Source organism: Coffea eugenioides, chromosome 3 (genome assembly GCF_003713205.1).
Source record: "Coffea eugenioides isolate CCC68of chromosome 3, Ceug_1.0, whole genome shotgun sequence".
NCBI lineage: Eukaryota > Viridiplantae > Streptophyta > Magnoliopsida > Gentianales > Rubiaceae > Coffea > Coffea eugenioides.
In genome coordinates this window covers 43,129,445-43,143,135 of record NC_040037.1, presented here as the reverse complement: position 1 = coordinate 43,143,135, position 13,691 = coordinate 43,129,445, and the positions used below count along the sequence as shown (strand labels likewise).

The following is a 13,691-nucleotide window of genomic DNA, read 5'->3' as shown; positions in this document are numbered from 1 at the left end:
TCCACATTCATGACAACCATGCATAGAGTGCATACAGCAACTAGTATTTTCCAATTATAAGGGACAAATTAAATAGTTCACGTTGACTTACAAATCCCACCACTTCTTTGTGGTGTAAATTTCAGAAAAGGAGGAAACTATGCAATGAGCACACGCCGCCGATATTCACCAAGAGCCCAAGTAGGGAATATATTTCGATAAGACGAATAGTGCAAAGTGCAATTCTTCATGAATATCCCTGTCATTTCCTGCAGACAAATCTCCAATATGTTGTGGAAAATTAAGAGAAGTGTAACAAAAATGAGAAAGGTCTATAGCTGGTGTTTAAAAATCATAAAAGAAAAAAGGTAAAGAGATTTTTTATTGAAAAAACGTAAAAAGTTGATTGATGTTTACCACACAGAATAAACAGTCATCCAAATTTGAATACTATACAAAAAATAAAAGGAAAAAATCAACAGTACATACCTGCTGAGGAAAGTCACCATCTTCCATTTGGGAACTTCCTAGTAATCTTATTCCACGATTTATTGGAGTTGGGTCAATCTTGGCCTGGTATTAATTTTTAACAATAAAGCACAAGTTTATCATATATTAGACATGAAATGCTCATACAAGGAGAATCAATAATTGGTGGGGCACCCCAAAAAAAAAAAAAAAATTGGTGGGGCATGAAGAACCCTCTAGAGTGGGGAAATTCCACACCAAGGAAAAAGTATGACACCCAAGCAGTGCATGACACGTGTCTCCCAAACTTTGAGGATGTCTGATGGGTCCGGTGAGAAGAGGTAACCGGTTGCATACAATAGGTGGAAATTGGAGCATGACATTGCACGCTTTTCTATGCTTTTATTTTCTTAACCTCAAACTTTAAACACATACATATTTTATATTATACATCCAAATTAAGCATATAATATGTTATTGGAAAGCTTATTTACATATTTCTAGATGGCATATCAATGCAAAAATTTGGTTTTAAGAAGCGTACTTAACTTGCAATTTGGAAAACATATGTTACATTATTAATTATTAATATGTGATCCTCCCTCCATCCTATTTTTGTTATCATGTTTTCACTTTATTGATGTTCCAAAATAGGAGTCATCATTTTAAATTTAGCATATGTTTTTCAATCTTACCACTTTAGAAAGCAACTTTTTAAAATCCCAATACACATCGATTAAGATAATATATATTGAATTCAAAGGATACATTTGTAAATTCACCAATACCACTTCATTTAAACATAATAATTACCATTTCTTCGTAAAAAGTTGGATTCCCAAAAAACAACTCTAATATTGAGGCGGAGAGAGTAGTTGTGATTTTTTTAAGTTTATACATGGGGATAATTTCATAAACCTCCCCTGAAATTATGAGAAATCTCAATTTTGACTCATTTTTTACTTAAATTATTTCATGTCATGTTTTGTTCAGGTATGTTTCGTTTCGTGTCCACATAGTGTTAGGAATTGTCATCCCTACCTTTGGGCTAATGGCAATTTGGGTTGTAACCAAAAAAGAACACAAAAAAAAGGGCTGTAATAACTGGGAATGACCCTTTCCCATACTTTTATCAACATTGGTTTTCCTAACGCACGGACTAATCCTTCATATACCACCAACATAAATTAATCTTTCATATACCCAAAATGTAATTTTTTTTTTGACTAATAGGTCTGGATGAATAACAGAAACTAATATGCAATTGCAAATTTTTTTTCTATTTTATGGATATGACATGTAACCAGATATGCTAATAATAATAATAATATAATAATAAAAAGAATCTATACGTGTGATTAGTGTGGGAAGCTAAAAGAAATCCTGACTCTTGTCCAATTGCTATTGACAATCAGTGAGACCCTATACTAAGGGAGGCCTTGTTGATGCAATCTTCAAACTGTGGTTCTCACCCGATTCAATAATTGCAAGTTTGCAACAATGATAAGAGAGAGAGAACCCCAAAAAAAAAAAAAAAAAGAGAGGGACATAGCATCTCAGAATATTTATGGTTTTCCTCAATAACTTTGTAGCTTTTACGACAGTCATCAAATTTAAATCAGTATCTCCCCACTATTAGAAGACGTGAAGTTAACACCCTATACATTTTTTGCCCCTTCGTGACTGATTCTTAGGTATGGATGTTATGGCCTTTGGATTTGTCCTTGCTGACCTGTTCCCAGAGCATTTTTTTCGAAAGAATCCACTTATGAAAACAACAACTTAAAATCACCACAATATTTCTAAACGATAGATACAAACATAAAATTTCAAAGAGGAGATGGATCGTCTTTTAGTTTATTTCTATCGCTTAAGTCGTATTGTTACTTAGAATAGGATTTTGCTTTCTCTAAATAACGAAGAAGCCAGCATTCAACACCGGTCTCTCTGCCCCTGTTAATTAATTTGGTCCTTGCCCTTGTGGGTCTATCTATCTAAAATATTTCAGGTGCCTTTTGATTTTCCAATTAGCTTGCAGCAAATTTTTTACTTATCAAGATGTTAAAGTTGTTATTTTCTAGCATTTCTATTATTCCTATACCAATCAAAGATTTTTATTTTTTCTTGTAGTTCTGAGTTGCAGTTTCCAAGTGTCTGACAGACTGACACCCTTTTGAGTCTTTAATGCAAAGATTTGCTTCTCATCTTAGTAGTACTTTTTCTCCAATGGGACTCTCACTAACCTGTCCAGCAGCAACGAGGCCCAACAGTGCCCATGAAGTTTGTACCAGATTCGATCTATTTCCTTCCAGATTGGTGTAAACCTGTTACAAACGAAATACTGAATCGGTTCAGTAATTAAAGAAAAACAACTTCATGCTTAATTATGTTTCTCAATAACGATGCATTGCTTAGGGTACGAGGCAGGAAAGGCTGGAAGTAAAAGGAAAATTGGAAAATCTTCCAACCTCGTTTGAGCAAGAAAGATAACTCTCTCCCCATCCGCCATCAGGTAATTGCTTTGATAGCAGAAATTTACATGCCTTGCGAAGTGCGGAAGAGTTGTCATAGTCCCTGCCACATGCAACCAACGCTTCCACTGCAAACCAAGTCCCATAGGTGTAACAAATTCCCCAACGACCATACCTGCAAGTGTGAAGAAAGCAAAATTTTTGCCATCTGTATGTATTTGCTATTCTTCAAAGAATTTATGCTGGTCGACAATCTGTATGTGTCTGTGTGTGTATATATATATATATGAAAACGAACCATGAACCGTCATCTTCTTGTTCATTTTCAATATAATCTATGGCTCTGGAGATGCAACTTTCAACTTCAGCTTTTCTGTGTCCAGGATACAATTTCTTAAAGAGTGATAGTGCTTGAATTGCTGAAGATGTGCATTCCACATACCTGGCACAAGTTTCAGTCAAGTAGATTTTCGTAACAAAGAGAACTTTTTATACTCTTGTAAACCTACTTCGGCAATGAGAAGGGAAGAGATCAAGAGAAATCTTACTCTCGCTCGATAAGAACATCCTCAAGAAAGTCAGTAGGATTGAACTTCTGAAAGGAATTATTCCAATTGGACTAGAGTAAGGACAAAGTTGAGGTAATGGAAAACTAATCTCAAACATCAATAAGGATAACAAATTATTGAAGTTTCAAGTATGAAGATGTAACTATGTTAAGGACCATAACAGAACTAGTATTTACAGTTACCTCCATCCAACGATATGCTCTCTCCGACTCCCAGGCTGGAAAGCCACCATTTTTACTCTGTGGATAAATTGAGATGAAATCAGGATGTTATTCTTGTGTAATGGAGAAGATGAACTAAGCTTCAAAACTATATCTACACCAATCATAATTGAGTTTGACCAATACTTAATTAAGGGACCAGGGAGCCTGATAGATACTACTAAGATAATACAAGTTCAGGAATGTTTTGCCTGCATACCTGTAGAGACAAAATAACATTCACAGCGTCATATGCATGCGCTGTTTCAAGTTTTTCCCCAACAAGTTCTAGTGGCAATTGGCCTAGAAGAAGTGCAGCCTATAATAGAAAAAGGAAGAAATTTTGAATGGTTAACGAGACAATACTGATACTGCATCATGACCTGTAATATAACCTTAAACAAATAAATCATAATCAGTACAAAATAGCATTGTAGCTATACCTTTAATCCTTCTGCCGTACAGTCTGATACTTGCCAACCATGATCTTGCATTGAAAATGTCCAACATCCTTTAGAAATGTGCCTATGCATTTTGACAAAATCCCCTGAAGGGTTATCTTGCACCTTGTAGTAGAATAAAATATGGTTCAGTCAGAAGCTACATTCTTGGTTAGCTTGACAGTTGAATGACTTTTGCTTATGTGCTTGTACCTGTGATGCTTTTATGAAGTCATGTGCTTTCTTAAGTGTTGGCCCATATTCTTCAGCGAGATTACTGGATAAGATTGCCTGAACTGCTAATGCTCCATCCCATGTTTGGCTACCGAAACTCTGCAGAAGTAGTTTACAGATTTAGTCAAGGCAGATTTCATTTAATCTTCAGTACAATGAAGGCAATTACACAAATAGTATCAATTTTCTTGTAGGAAAAGAAACAAAAAAAAAAAAAAAAGGAGAGTGGGGAAGCATGGAGGGAAGGATCTGGAAGTTATCCACTTGAAGAACCAAAAGAAAGAAAATAACATTTGACCTCTCGATTCTATATTTCATTCTCCATCATGGTCATTAAACTGTCACAGTTAGTGGACAATGATCACCTGCATTTTCAGGCCGTCCTCTGCTACCCAAAAGTAATCAGGTATGCGAGCAAGATGGCATTTGAATGCTTCTGAATTTGGATCTTCTACCCAGCAAGCAAGCAGGGAGAGCACCTGCATTGTTTGTTTTACTTTGCTGTTATCACAGCCATATTTATCTTGTGCTGGTGACCCTCAGCGTAGTACTACATCATACACTATTTTATACCTTCACTATACATCCAATGGCAATGTATCTGCTGTTTTTGTCCTCGTACTGAATACGTTCCATTGTCATTTTCAAAGCCTTCTCTCGCAGTATAGAAAATGGCCATCGTGTTAAAATTGGTTCAGCAAAGTGGTAAAGGAATCCCCACAGCATGTCTTGTACTAATGGGTGTCTGTAGTATACATCCTCCTGATAGGCCATAAACCACCAAAATTTTCAACACAAGTAATGTCGAACAATTTCAGATGCAGTCACTTAATGAAAGTAATTCTCTTGAATTATGTTCTGTATATTCATAAGAATCATTTCTACAGTAGATTCAGAATAAATCTTAACCAAAAAGGGAAAAATAAAGGTGATATGGAATCCGAATTTAAAAAATTCCGAGTGTGAGAGTGTTTATGAATAACGCGTAAATGACCAAAAATATATATATGGGGGACTCAAACATATTCACACTGTTGTTATTTTCCTATTTTAAACAACTTGTGTTTACGTTAATTCACGTCAAAAACTGGATTTTTACACAGTGAATCAAAAATCCTTTAAAATTTGATTACAAGTATAGCTTTTTGTCTTGCTTGAACTGACAATCTTAGAAACAAGTGTTGAACATTAAATTTTCAGAGGCTAACGTTCTTGTGCATGCCTTGAAATAGATAGGAATATTGTCCTCTCAATCAACACATAAACTTCAAATCCACAATATTCTGATTTATATGTTATCAGAATCCTTGTTTAAGGCAATTTGAGTTTATATTCTAATGAGACTAGGCAAGTCCTTCGTACATATAATGTTGTCCTATAACTCAAATTCACTAAGATGAAAAGTTCAAAATATATGCATATTAATGAATCTTGTAATTCTTATTTTAGTTTGGATTACTAAAACCTGTTATCTTGTAATATTCATGACAGTCTTTTTTATTTAATGAAACTCCTATATATAAATTCACAGTGAATTAGATGGGCATAGAAATGGAATTGAAAACGAGGACTATTCCGATTCTAGGTTTAGGAAAACTAAGTGTGCTCCAAAGTTGTTTGGATGTATAAAGAGAAGCAATGATTACAATGATTAAAATGTATCATTTATGTCTGCCTTTATTTTATTTTATTTTTTGTTACTTTAACAATGAACATAAGACCACTTTACAAAATTAAATAGGGATAATGTCAAAACCTCCCATGAAGTTTTTGACAATTGCAGCCACCTCCCTTGAGATTTGAAAATTTACGGAAACATCCTCTAAAATGTATGTCTTGGCAATAATTGATGATGTAAGAAAAAATATCCAATGAATATCTAATATTTGTTTGGATAGGGTATTTATTTGAAATAATTACTGTAGCACTTTTTGTGATGTGATGTATGTCAGATAAAAAGGTGGTTGGGAATATAAAAAGGTGGATTGGAAAATATGTTTATGATGCAAGCGAAATATTATTTGGGATAAGTTTTGTATCCAAACACATATTACCTCTCTCTGATATGTTAAACAAATTAAATGCTGAAAAGTCAACTATCACCATTATCCGTTAGGTGAAAATTTCAAGTAAGCTTTTTGCAAGAAATTTAAGCAATGTTTTGAAAGCATTCTTTTTGGTTTTGTACTTTCGACATTTTTTTTTGGTTAAGTAATTTTTTAAAGATACTTATTTTAACAAATGCATCCCTTATTGGTTGGTTGACTTTTTGTAAATTGATTAATAAATCTAGTCAGAAAAATTGGGAATGAAGTACAATGTAATAGATTAGATAACGTTAAAATTTTAGAATCAAGAAATATTACCAAAAAAGAATTTCCATTTTTCTCTTTTAAAATCATTTCCACTTAAAATTTGTAAAGTTTGTGAAAGCTATCATAGTCTTTTCGTGGCATGAAGGAAGGTAAATGTAATCTTTCAAACTTTAGGGGAGATGGCTACAATTGTTAAAAACCTCGGGGAGGTTTCTAAAATTATCCCAATTAAATATGAGATAAAGTGAAGTAACCTTTGCATAGGTATTTCGCGCATCGATCCAATTTATTTGGTGATATGGTTGGGTGTATAGCTCCTCTCTTAGAGAATGTACCAGTGGAGTTATTGCACCGATGACCCTCTTTCCATACAAGTATGACATGGTCATGTAAAACAAGCGGCAATAGCACATCATTTTGGCTGCATGGAAATTAAAAAAAAAAAACTAACGATAAGGCAATAATAATTCAGAATGGTTCAAAATGTATTTGCAAGGAACTAAGGGTCTGTTTGTTTTGACTGAAAATCTTTTCCAGAAAATATTTTCTTCGATTTTTGGCGTTTGGCTGCAAAAGAGGTCAGGAAAATTTTTTCTGGTAGAAAATCTTTTACATAACTTGGTGTAAAATGACTTCTGAAATTAAGATACGGAAGTTAATTTCCGACAACTATCGCGACTTCTTAGTCTCCTTGGTGCTTGGCTATTGTACTATACCACAGAGATCAAATCAAGAGCAACGTCCCTGCATATGCTTTTGTAAATTCCACAACTTTCCACCTCTTCGAGCTCTCCTCTTTCTTATGTTGCTCCCTACACCAGAAAATGAAGGGAAAACAAGATATTTTCCAGGAAAGGATTTTCATTGAAAATGTTTTCTTAGGGAAAATATTCTACAAACAGACCCTAAATGGCAAAATTGATGAACATGTGACGTACGTTAAAGATTTACAACTATTTAAGTCTAGGATAGATCATTGAGAAAAGAACCTGGATGAACTGGAAAGAATTCAGGAAGCAACCAGAGCTCTGGAGGGATTGGATTCAAGCCTTCCCAGTCATATACTCCAAGAACCTGTTGAATATTTCAGTGAATGTCCTCGTTAAGTAAGTACACGGTTAAGATGTACAGAGTTCCAATACTAAGAAACGTGAGGAACTATGTACAAAAAAACTAATTCATAGCATCAAATCTTCGTCCCACTCTGCGTTTGAAAAAAAAAGTTCTCATATGAACAAAAAATCAAACCACCAGTAAATTTATGGTGATCATACCGCCAGCCAAAACTTTCCCCATGATAGTGTTCCAACTGCACCACCATGGTCAAGGATCCATCTGCGACCTCTGGCCATGGCTTTATCTTCCCCATCTTCAGGTCCTTCCCCTAGCAACCTCAACGTAATGTAGCTAAAGGTAGAACCAAATACTGTACTATGGCCCTCTATCTGTAGTCCCCATCCTCCATCTTCGTTCTATCACATTGAAAAGAAATTGATAGTACAAAATTAAGTCGTAATTATGGTTTTCAGAAATATACCAAATTTTTTCTGAATATTTCAACAAGGAAAAAAAAATACTTTCAAGACCTGATGGTTGTACAAGTAACGAACAATCTCTTTCTGATGTTCTGGTGAAAGAACTGTATTGAGTGCTCCGGTGATATATAAGCCCATAACCTGTGTACAATTAAGGCAGACGCTTAACTATGAGTCATTTGCTTTCTTGAAAAGTTAGACCATTTAGGGGCAGACATACTAGTGGAGGTGAGAAAAATAGAGGACCAGCAGATTCAGCTGGCCAGTGCCCATCATGCGCCTGGATAGTTGAGTAGAAGCCGATCGCTCTCCTTAGAGTAGTAGTCACGGCCTCCTCCGTTAACACCTCAGTCTCTTTGAAATTAATAGCTGGTGGAATTGGAGGACCACCAGAATTCTCCTTTCTTAGCTGCGTTGGATTATCATAGGGGATTAAACAAGATAATATATCTGGTAATGAGAGATTGAGTAACTGATTACTGTTAGTGCCAGAGAATGAGAGCCATGACAGCATTGTTCTACCTGCAAGCGCATCAGGAGGTCAGCACTTTGCTTCCTCCGAAACCTGTTAGTCTTGAACTCCTTCCGCATTCTTTCAACTTCAGCTCTCTCTTCGGTAGTTCCAGCTTCAGGATCGAACTCCCAGTGTTGTCTTCCAATGTAGTTGTTGGTGCTTGTTAGCCAGGGTGCATTGCCTTCAGCAATCTTCAACTTCCACATTTCGCCTCGAGCACTTTGACTGACTTACACTATCTTCAGCGACAAAGCCTGCGAAAAGCTAATCGATGGAATCTGTCTAAATTTGTCTAACAATATTATATATTGGATAACACTACAGTCGCGATCGTTACCATAATTGGTGCAACCAATCAATAGTGGTCTCCTTATCCATTAAAATATTGGTACAACCGATCAATAGTGGTCCCCATATTCAAAATTGGTATCTTTCTACCAATTTATGAAAACTTTTTTTTTTGTTTTCTACACAGTGGGTATCTGGGTCCATGGACTAGTTACCGTACGGTCCAACTAATCCCACTGCGGGCTGGGAGCGGCTCGCCCTAAGCATCACCAGCCACGATAAACCGGGGATTCGATCCCGTGACCTGGCTCTCCCCCAACTGGGACTACAACCAATGAACCGAACCCGAAGGGCTTACCAATTTATGAAAACTTAAAAGGACAAAAAGTGGAGTACACTGTTTAACAAGCAAAAGCTTACTGCTGCATGTTATACAAAACTTTGATCGCTTTCTGCATTGTTGTCATTATTATCATCATCATAATTATTATAAATCATTATTCTATTTAAAGTCTAATAAAACCATAGGTTGCTAGACTTGGACATATATAGCTTTAGCTCCATAAGCATGCATAATTCCAAATTAATCCCAATTTTATCATTTCAAATAAGTTTACGTACGGTACAACATTGAAATGACAAATTATCAGCAAAGGTTTCATTTGCATATACTGCTATGCAAACTGAATATTTCAACTAACTGGTTATTTTCCCACATGGATGATTGATAGCTTTAGCTCCATAAGTTTGGCATTTGTTTCAATCAGTCTGGATAGAATGTCTATGAATAAATTATTTTGTGAGCCCTTCTTTCATGTCAAGCTTATGGCGCTGCGATGAAATGAATTAAAACGAACAGTACAGGCTTTATTTGCACATTTGAGAATATTTCAGCCAGCTAGTTTGGCAGATTCGAGATTTATAGCTTTAGCTCCATACTTAGTAGTTTGTGGTACTGCATTAAGTGAAATATTGATTGACGAATTCCTGCAAGTATACAGGGAAGTATTCCAGGGGTCGAACCCTCAAGGACGAATTGATTTTCTATCTTAATTAATCAAACACAAGAGAATTAAATTGCAGAGAATTTGGATTATTAATGAAGATCTAGTAGTTAATCTAATTAAACAAGAATTGAGTGAGAAAACAATAGTTATACGAGTCTAGGGTTTAGATTTTAATCCAGAGTTTTGAATAAATTTTTCAATTATTTTCTTGCCAAGTTATGAACACTTCACACAATTATGGTATAGAATATCATCTTTTGATATATCTAAAGTGTACTTGATTAAATTTTATGTCTTTCTCAAGGTCACAAAAGTTTAATTAAACCCTTTAAGAGTTTTGATGATATAAGTGTGTTATACAATTTCTAACCTACTTTCGTAATTAGGCTAAGTACGTTTATTTATCTAGCACATGATTGTATCACCTTTCTCAATTCAATACAAACCTAAATATCACGTTCATGGTGATCAGGGATAAATCATAGCAAAAGACAAGAATTGTAATTGGAAGATTAAATTAAATCAAATCTCCTTCATAAACCCTAACCCTAGCAAAAGATTAGTTCAACGTCATGAAAGAATTAAAACACAATTCAAGAAGTAATACAAAGGAAAATAGCTTGGAAAAGAAAACTTCTAAGTGGTTTACTCCAACTTCTCCCTTGCGCTCCTTGGTTCTATTCTCGCACAATTGATCTTGATTTTCAAGAAAAAACTGTGTGAAAAGATGAGAGAACATGTTGCCCTAAGCCAAACTAATGTCTTTTTTCCCTTCCATAAACGTCCCAGGTATCTCCTATTTATAACTACTAAAAGTTGCAAGTGAATTCGTGTTGGAATAGGTTTCTTGAAGTTGTTGGAAAAATCGCGCGCTCAATAGTCCGACAAAGACCGGCGACAACATCAGCGGTAAGACTGACGCTGGTGTTTTTTCTGATTTCATTCCTCCACTTGACCAGAACAACACCGGCGAAAACACCGGTCCAAAGACTGGTGCCGGTCTCCATGCCACAATCTTCAATTCGCTTCTTTTCTCCGTGGTTCCTAATCAAACACCTTTTTTCCTACAACATGAAAATAACACCAAATTAGACAGTTCAATGACCAATTTAGGTGCAAAAACATACAATAATTACATCATAAGACCATCCATTTAAACCACAATTTGCACCTTATCAAATATATAATAAATAATTGTGTACGCCCCTCTGGCGTGTCCTGTTTATGGCACTGAATTAAAATGAATAAGCCAATACCACAAGGTTGCAAGACTTGGAGATTTATAGCTTTATCTCCATGGGGATGCACTGGCTCCAATTAATCCCTACCTTATGGTTACATATAACTTAAATGGTGCAACTTTGAAATGAAAAACCATTGACATAGGTTTTATTTGCGTACGCTGATATGCATACTTAATGTTTCAGTTAACTATTTATTTTGCTTGATGGGAGATAGATATATAACTTTAGCTTCATAAGTTTTGGCGCCATTTTCAAACAGTCCTCATAAAATGGCTTGAAATAAATTATTTAGTGAGTCCTTCTTTCAGTCCCTATAGAACGGTCTGCAATTAATTATTCCGTGAGCCTTCTTTCATGTCAAACTTATGGTACTCCATTTAAATGAATTATCACCAATAGTATAAATTTTTTTTGCGCCCTCACAGGGTAGCTCGAGCGGTCCACTCCCCCTCTTTAGGGTATGGCGACCTTCCTGGCAACCAGGATTCGAGTCCCGCTGTTAACGCGTTCGGGGGATGGGGCCTCTCCACCCGGGCCGGAATGAGATTAATCGGGCCCCCTAAAGATTGATCCGGACACCCATTCCGTCAGAAAAAAAAAATATAGATTTTATTTGCATACTTGAAAATATTTCATCTAGCTAGTTTGGCAGATTTGAGATAATAGCTTTAGCTCCGTATGTGATGGTTTAAATGAAATAAGTAATAAGTAATTGATGGTTCTTTTGCCTGGACACTACTCATAGTTTTTTTTTTTTTGTAACATACTACTCATTGTTTGAGTAGAAGACGAGAAAATCATAACAAATAATGTTAAGGATTCTTTCCTCTTGTTTCACAAGACTTGTATCCGTCTTTACTATTTCAATCTAAAAAAGTAAGATTTTTCTTTCACATTTATGAAATGAAGGAAATTATAACTAATTTGCAAGGAAAATCACTGAATTATATATATATATATATATATATATATATTAAAGGTCTTACACGATGGGTGATTAATCAACAAGCATAAGATGGACAAAGTTTTTAATAGTTTCAAGAGTAACTTCATATTTCATTTGTCATCATCCTTATTTCTCTTGAACCTATCAAAAAATTTGATTAAAGTTACATAGAAAATTGGGTGCATGCTTTTGCAGTCAACAGGAAATGATGGTAGGGTTTAACAATTTCTTGGTCATGCTTGCTCTATCAACTATGATACTCCATGTCAATGAGTCTTCTATGGTGCAGGACTAATGCATTCCATAGAAATCACAATATAGATCATGTAAAAACCTTCAACATCGTATTAAAACATGACTAAATTACATAACCACCATAACAAAGGCAAATAAATATTATTCCTCTATCCTCACCAAACAATTAAGATCATTGAGCAGTATTTTCCACTGCATAAAAATTGAAAATTTTTCATTTCAGGACCTTAGATGGTCAATTCAGATATCTTATTTCAAGTTTTTGCTAATTGTTTGATAATCAGTTAATAACTCTCAAAACATGCAAGATTGGGAAGACATGGAAACCTCATTGCCATAACCAAATTGAATGTAGTCAGTAGTAGAGTCATACTACCGTCCACAGACCAAAAATTATATGCAATTCTTGAGTATGGCTTTCTTCCAGGGAACAATCCAGGGCCGAAATCTATCTATTTGAACTTTGTCTGGTAAAGATTGAAACATTACAATGCAGAATTTGGTTGTACTCAAACAAAATCCTGTTTGCATGTCCTGCATCATACTTCCAATAATAAGTGCCTTTTCTACTTCTTTCTTGTGCTCATTTAATAAAACCCACAGTGGACACTCCCTCAAATTTTTTTTAAAAAAAAAATTGTGCAGCTAACAAAACATTTATGATAACTTATCATGAAGAGTAGACGTAGGAGTATCGAGGCGATCATGGTCTAATGGTTAAATTTGAGATTTTAGAAATTAAAGGTTCTGAGTACAAATTCCCCTACTCCCTTGGTGTTTCTTAAGTCTTACCCTTCCACTACTGAAATTTTTTTTAAGTGTAGGATTAGGAGTAGATTAGAATTTATCGTATAAAAAATAATAAAAAATTAAAAAATTTATCAGAACAAAAAATAAAATTAGGGACTCAGTTAAAAGTTAGCCAGATTAGCCAAAAACGCAAAAATAAAAAATAAAATGCACCTAACGAAATGCGTCTGCCATGGACGACTGCAATGAAGTTTCTAATGCATGCATATTATTCAAGTGAGTGCGAGTTTTGTAATTTTAACCACGCTACAGCATAATAATATACATGACGGAACGAGTAACAATAATAATATTCACTCAATTACTGTTACATGCATCTACTTAGAGAGCCTAAAGGTGAAAGTTCATAAGCACTTCCGGCATGTCAATTTCAGTCCATAGCTTCTTTTCGTTTGTTTTTTTTTTTTTTTTGGTTA

At 35.0% G+C, this 13,691-nt stretch overlaps 1 protein-coding gene across 1 annotated transcript; it reads right to left on the bottom strand.

The window, feature by feature from the left end:
• LOC113765649 (lupeol synthase-like) lies at positions 1–8,931 on the bottom strand. The gene is made up of 18 exons (XM_027309882.1): positions 8,734–8,931; positions 8,432–8,620; positions 8,263–8,352; positions 7,951–8,148; positions 7,666–7,750; positions 6,931–7,097; positions 4,935–5,123; positions 4,727–4,840; positions 4,341–4,460; positions 4,131–4,253; positions 3,908–4,006; positions 3,670–3,726; positions 3,467–3,513; positions 3,217–3,360; positions 2,916–3,093; positions 2,691–2,771; positions 469–552; positions 1–248 (listed from the first exon to the last, which is right to left on the bottom strand). The coding sequence occupies exons 1-18, from the start codon at positions 8,929–8,931 to the stop codon at positions 138–140; spliced, it is 2,274 nt and encodes a 757-aa protein (XP_027165683.1). The 3' UTR covers positions 1–137.
• Positions 8,932–13,691: the final 4,760 nt, after the last annotated feature.

Bases quoted from the DNA above. Each gene is read 5' to 3' on its own strand.
- LOC113765649 (XM_027309882.1), bottom strand. From the start codon at position 8,931: ATGTGGAAGTTGAAGATTGCTGAAGGCAATGCACCCTGGCTAACAAGC. The intron at 4,841-4,934 runs GTATAAAATAGT...CAAACAATGCAG, and splicing joins CCATTGGATGTATAGTGAAG to GTGCTCTCCCTGCTTGCTTG. The intron at 553-2,690 runs GTTAGTGAGAGT...AATTAATACCAG, and splicing joins GCCTCGTTGCTGCTGGACAG to GCCAAGATTGACCCAACTCC.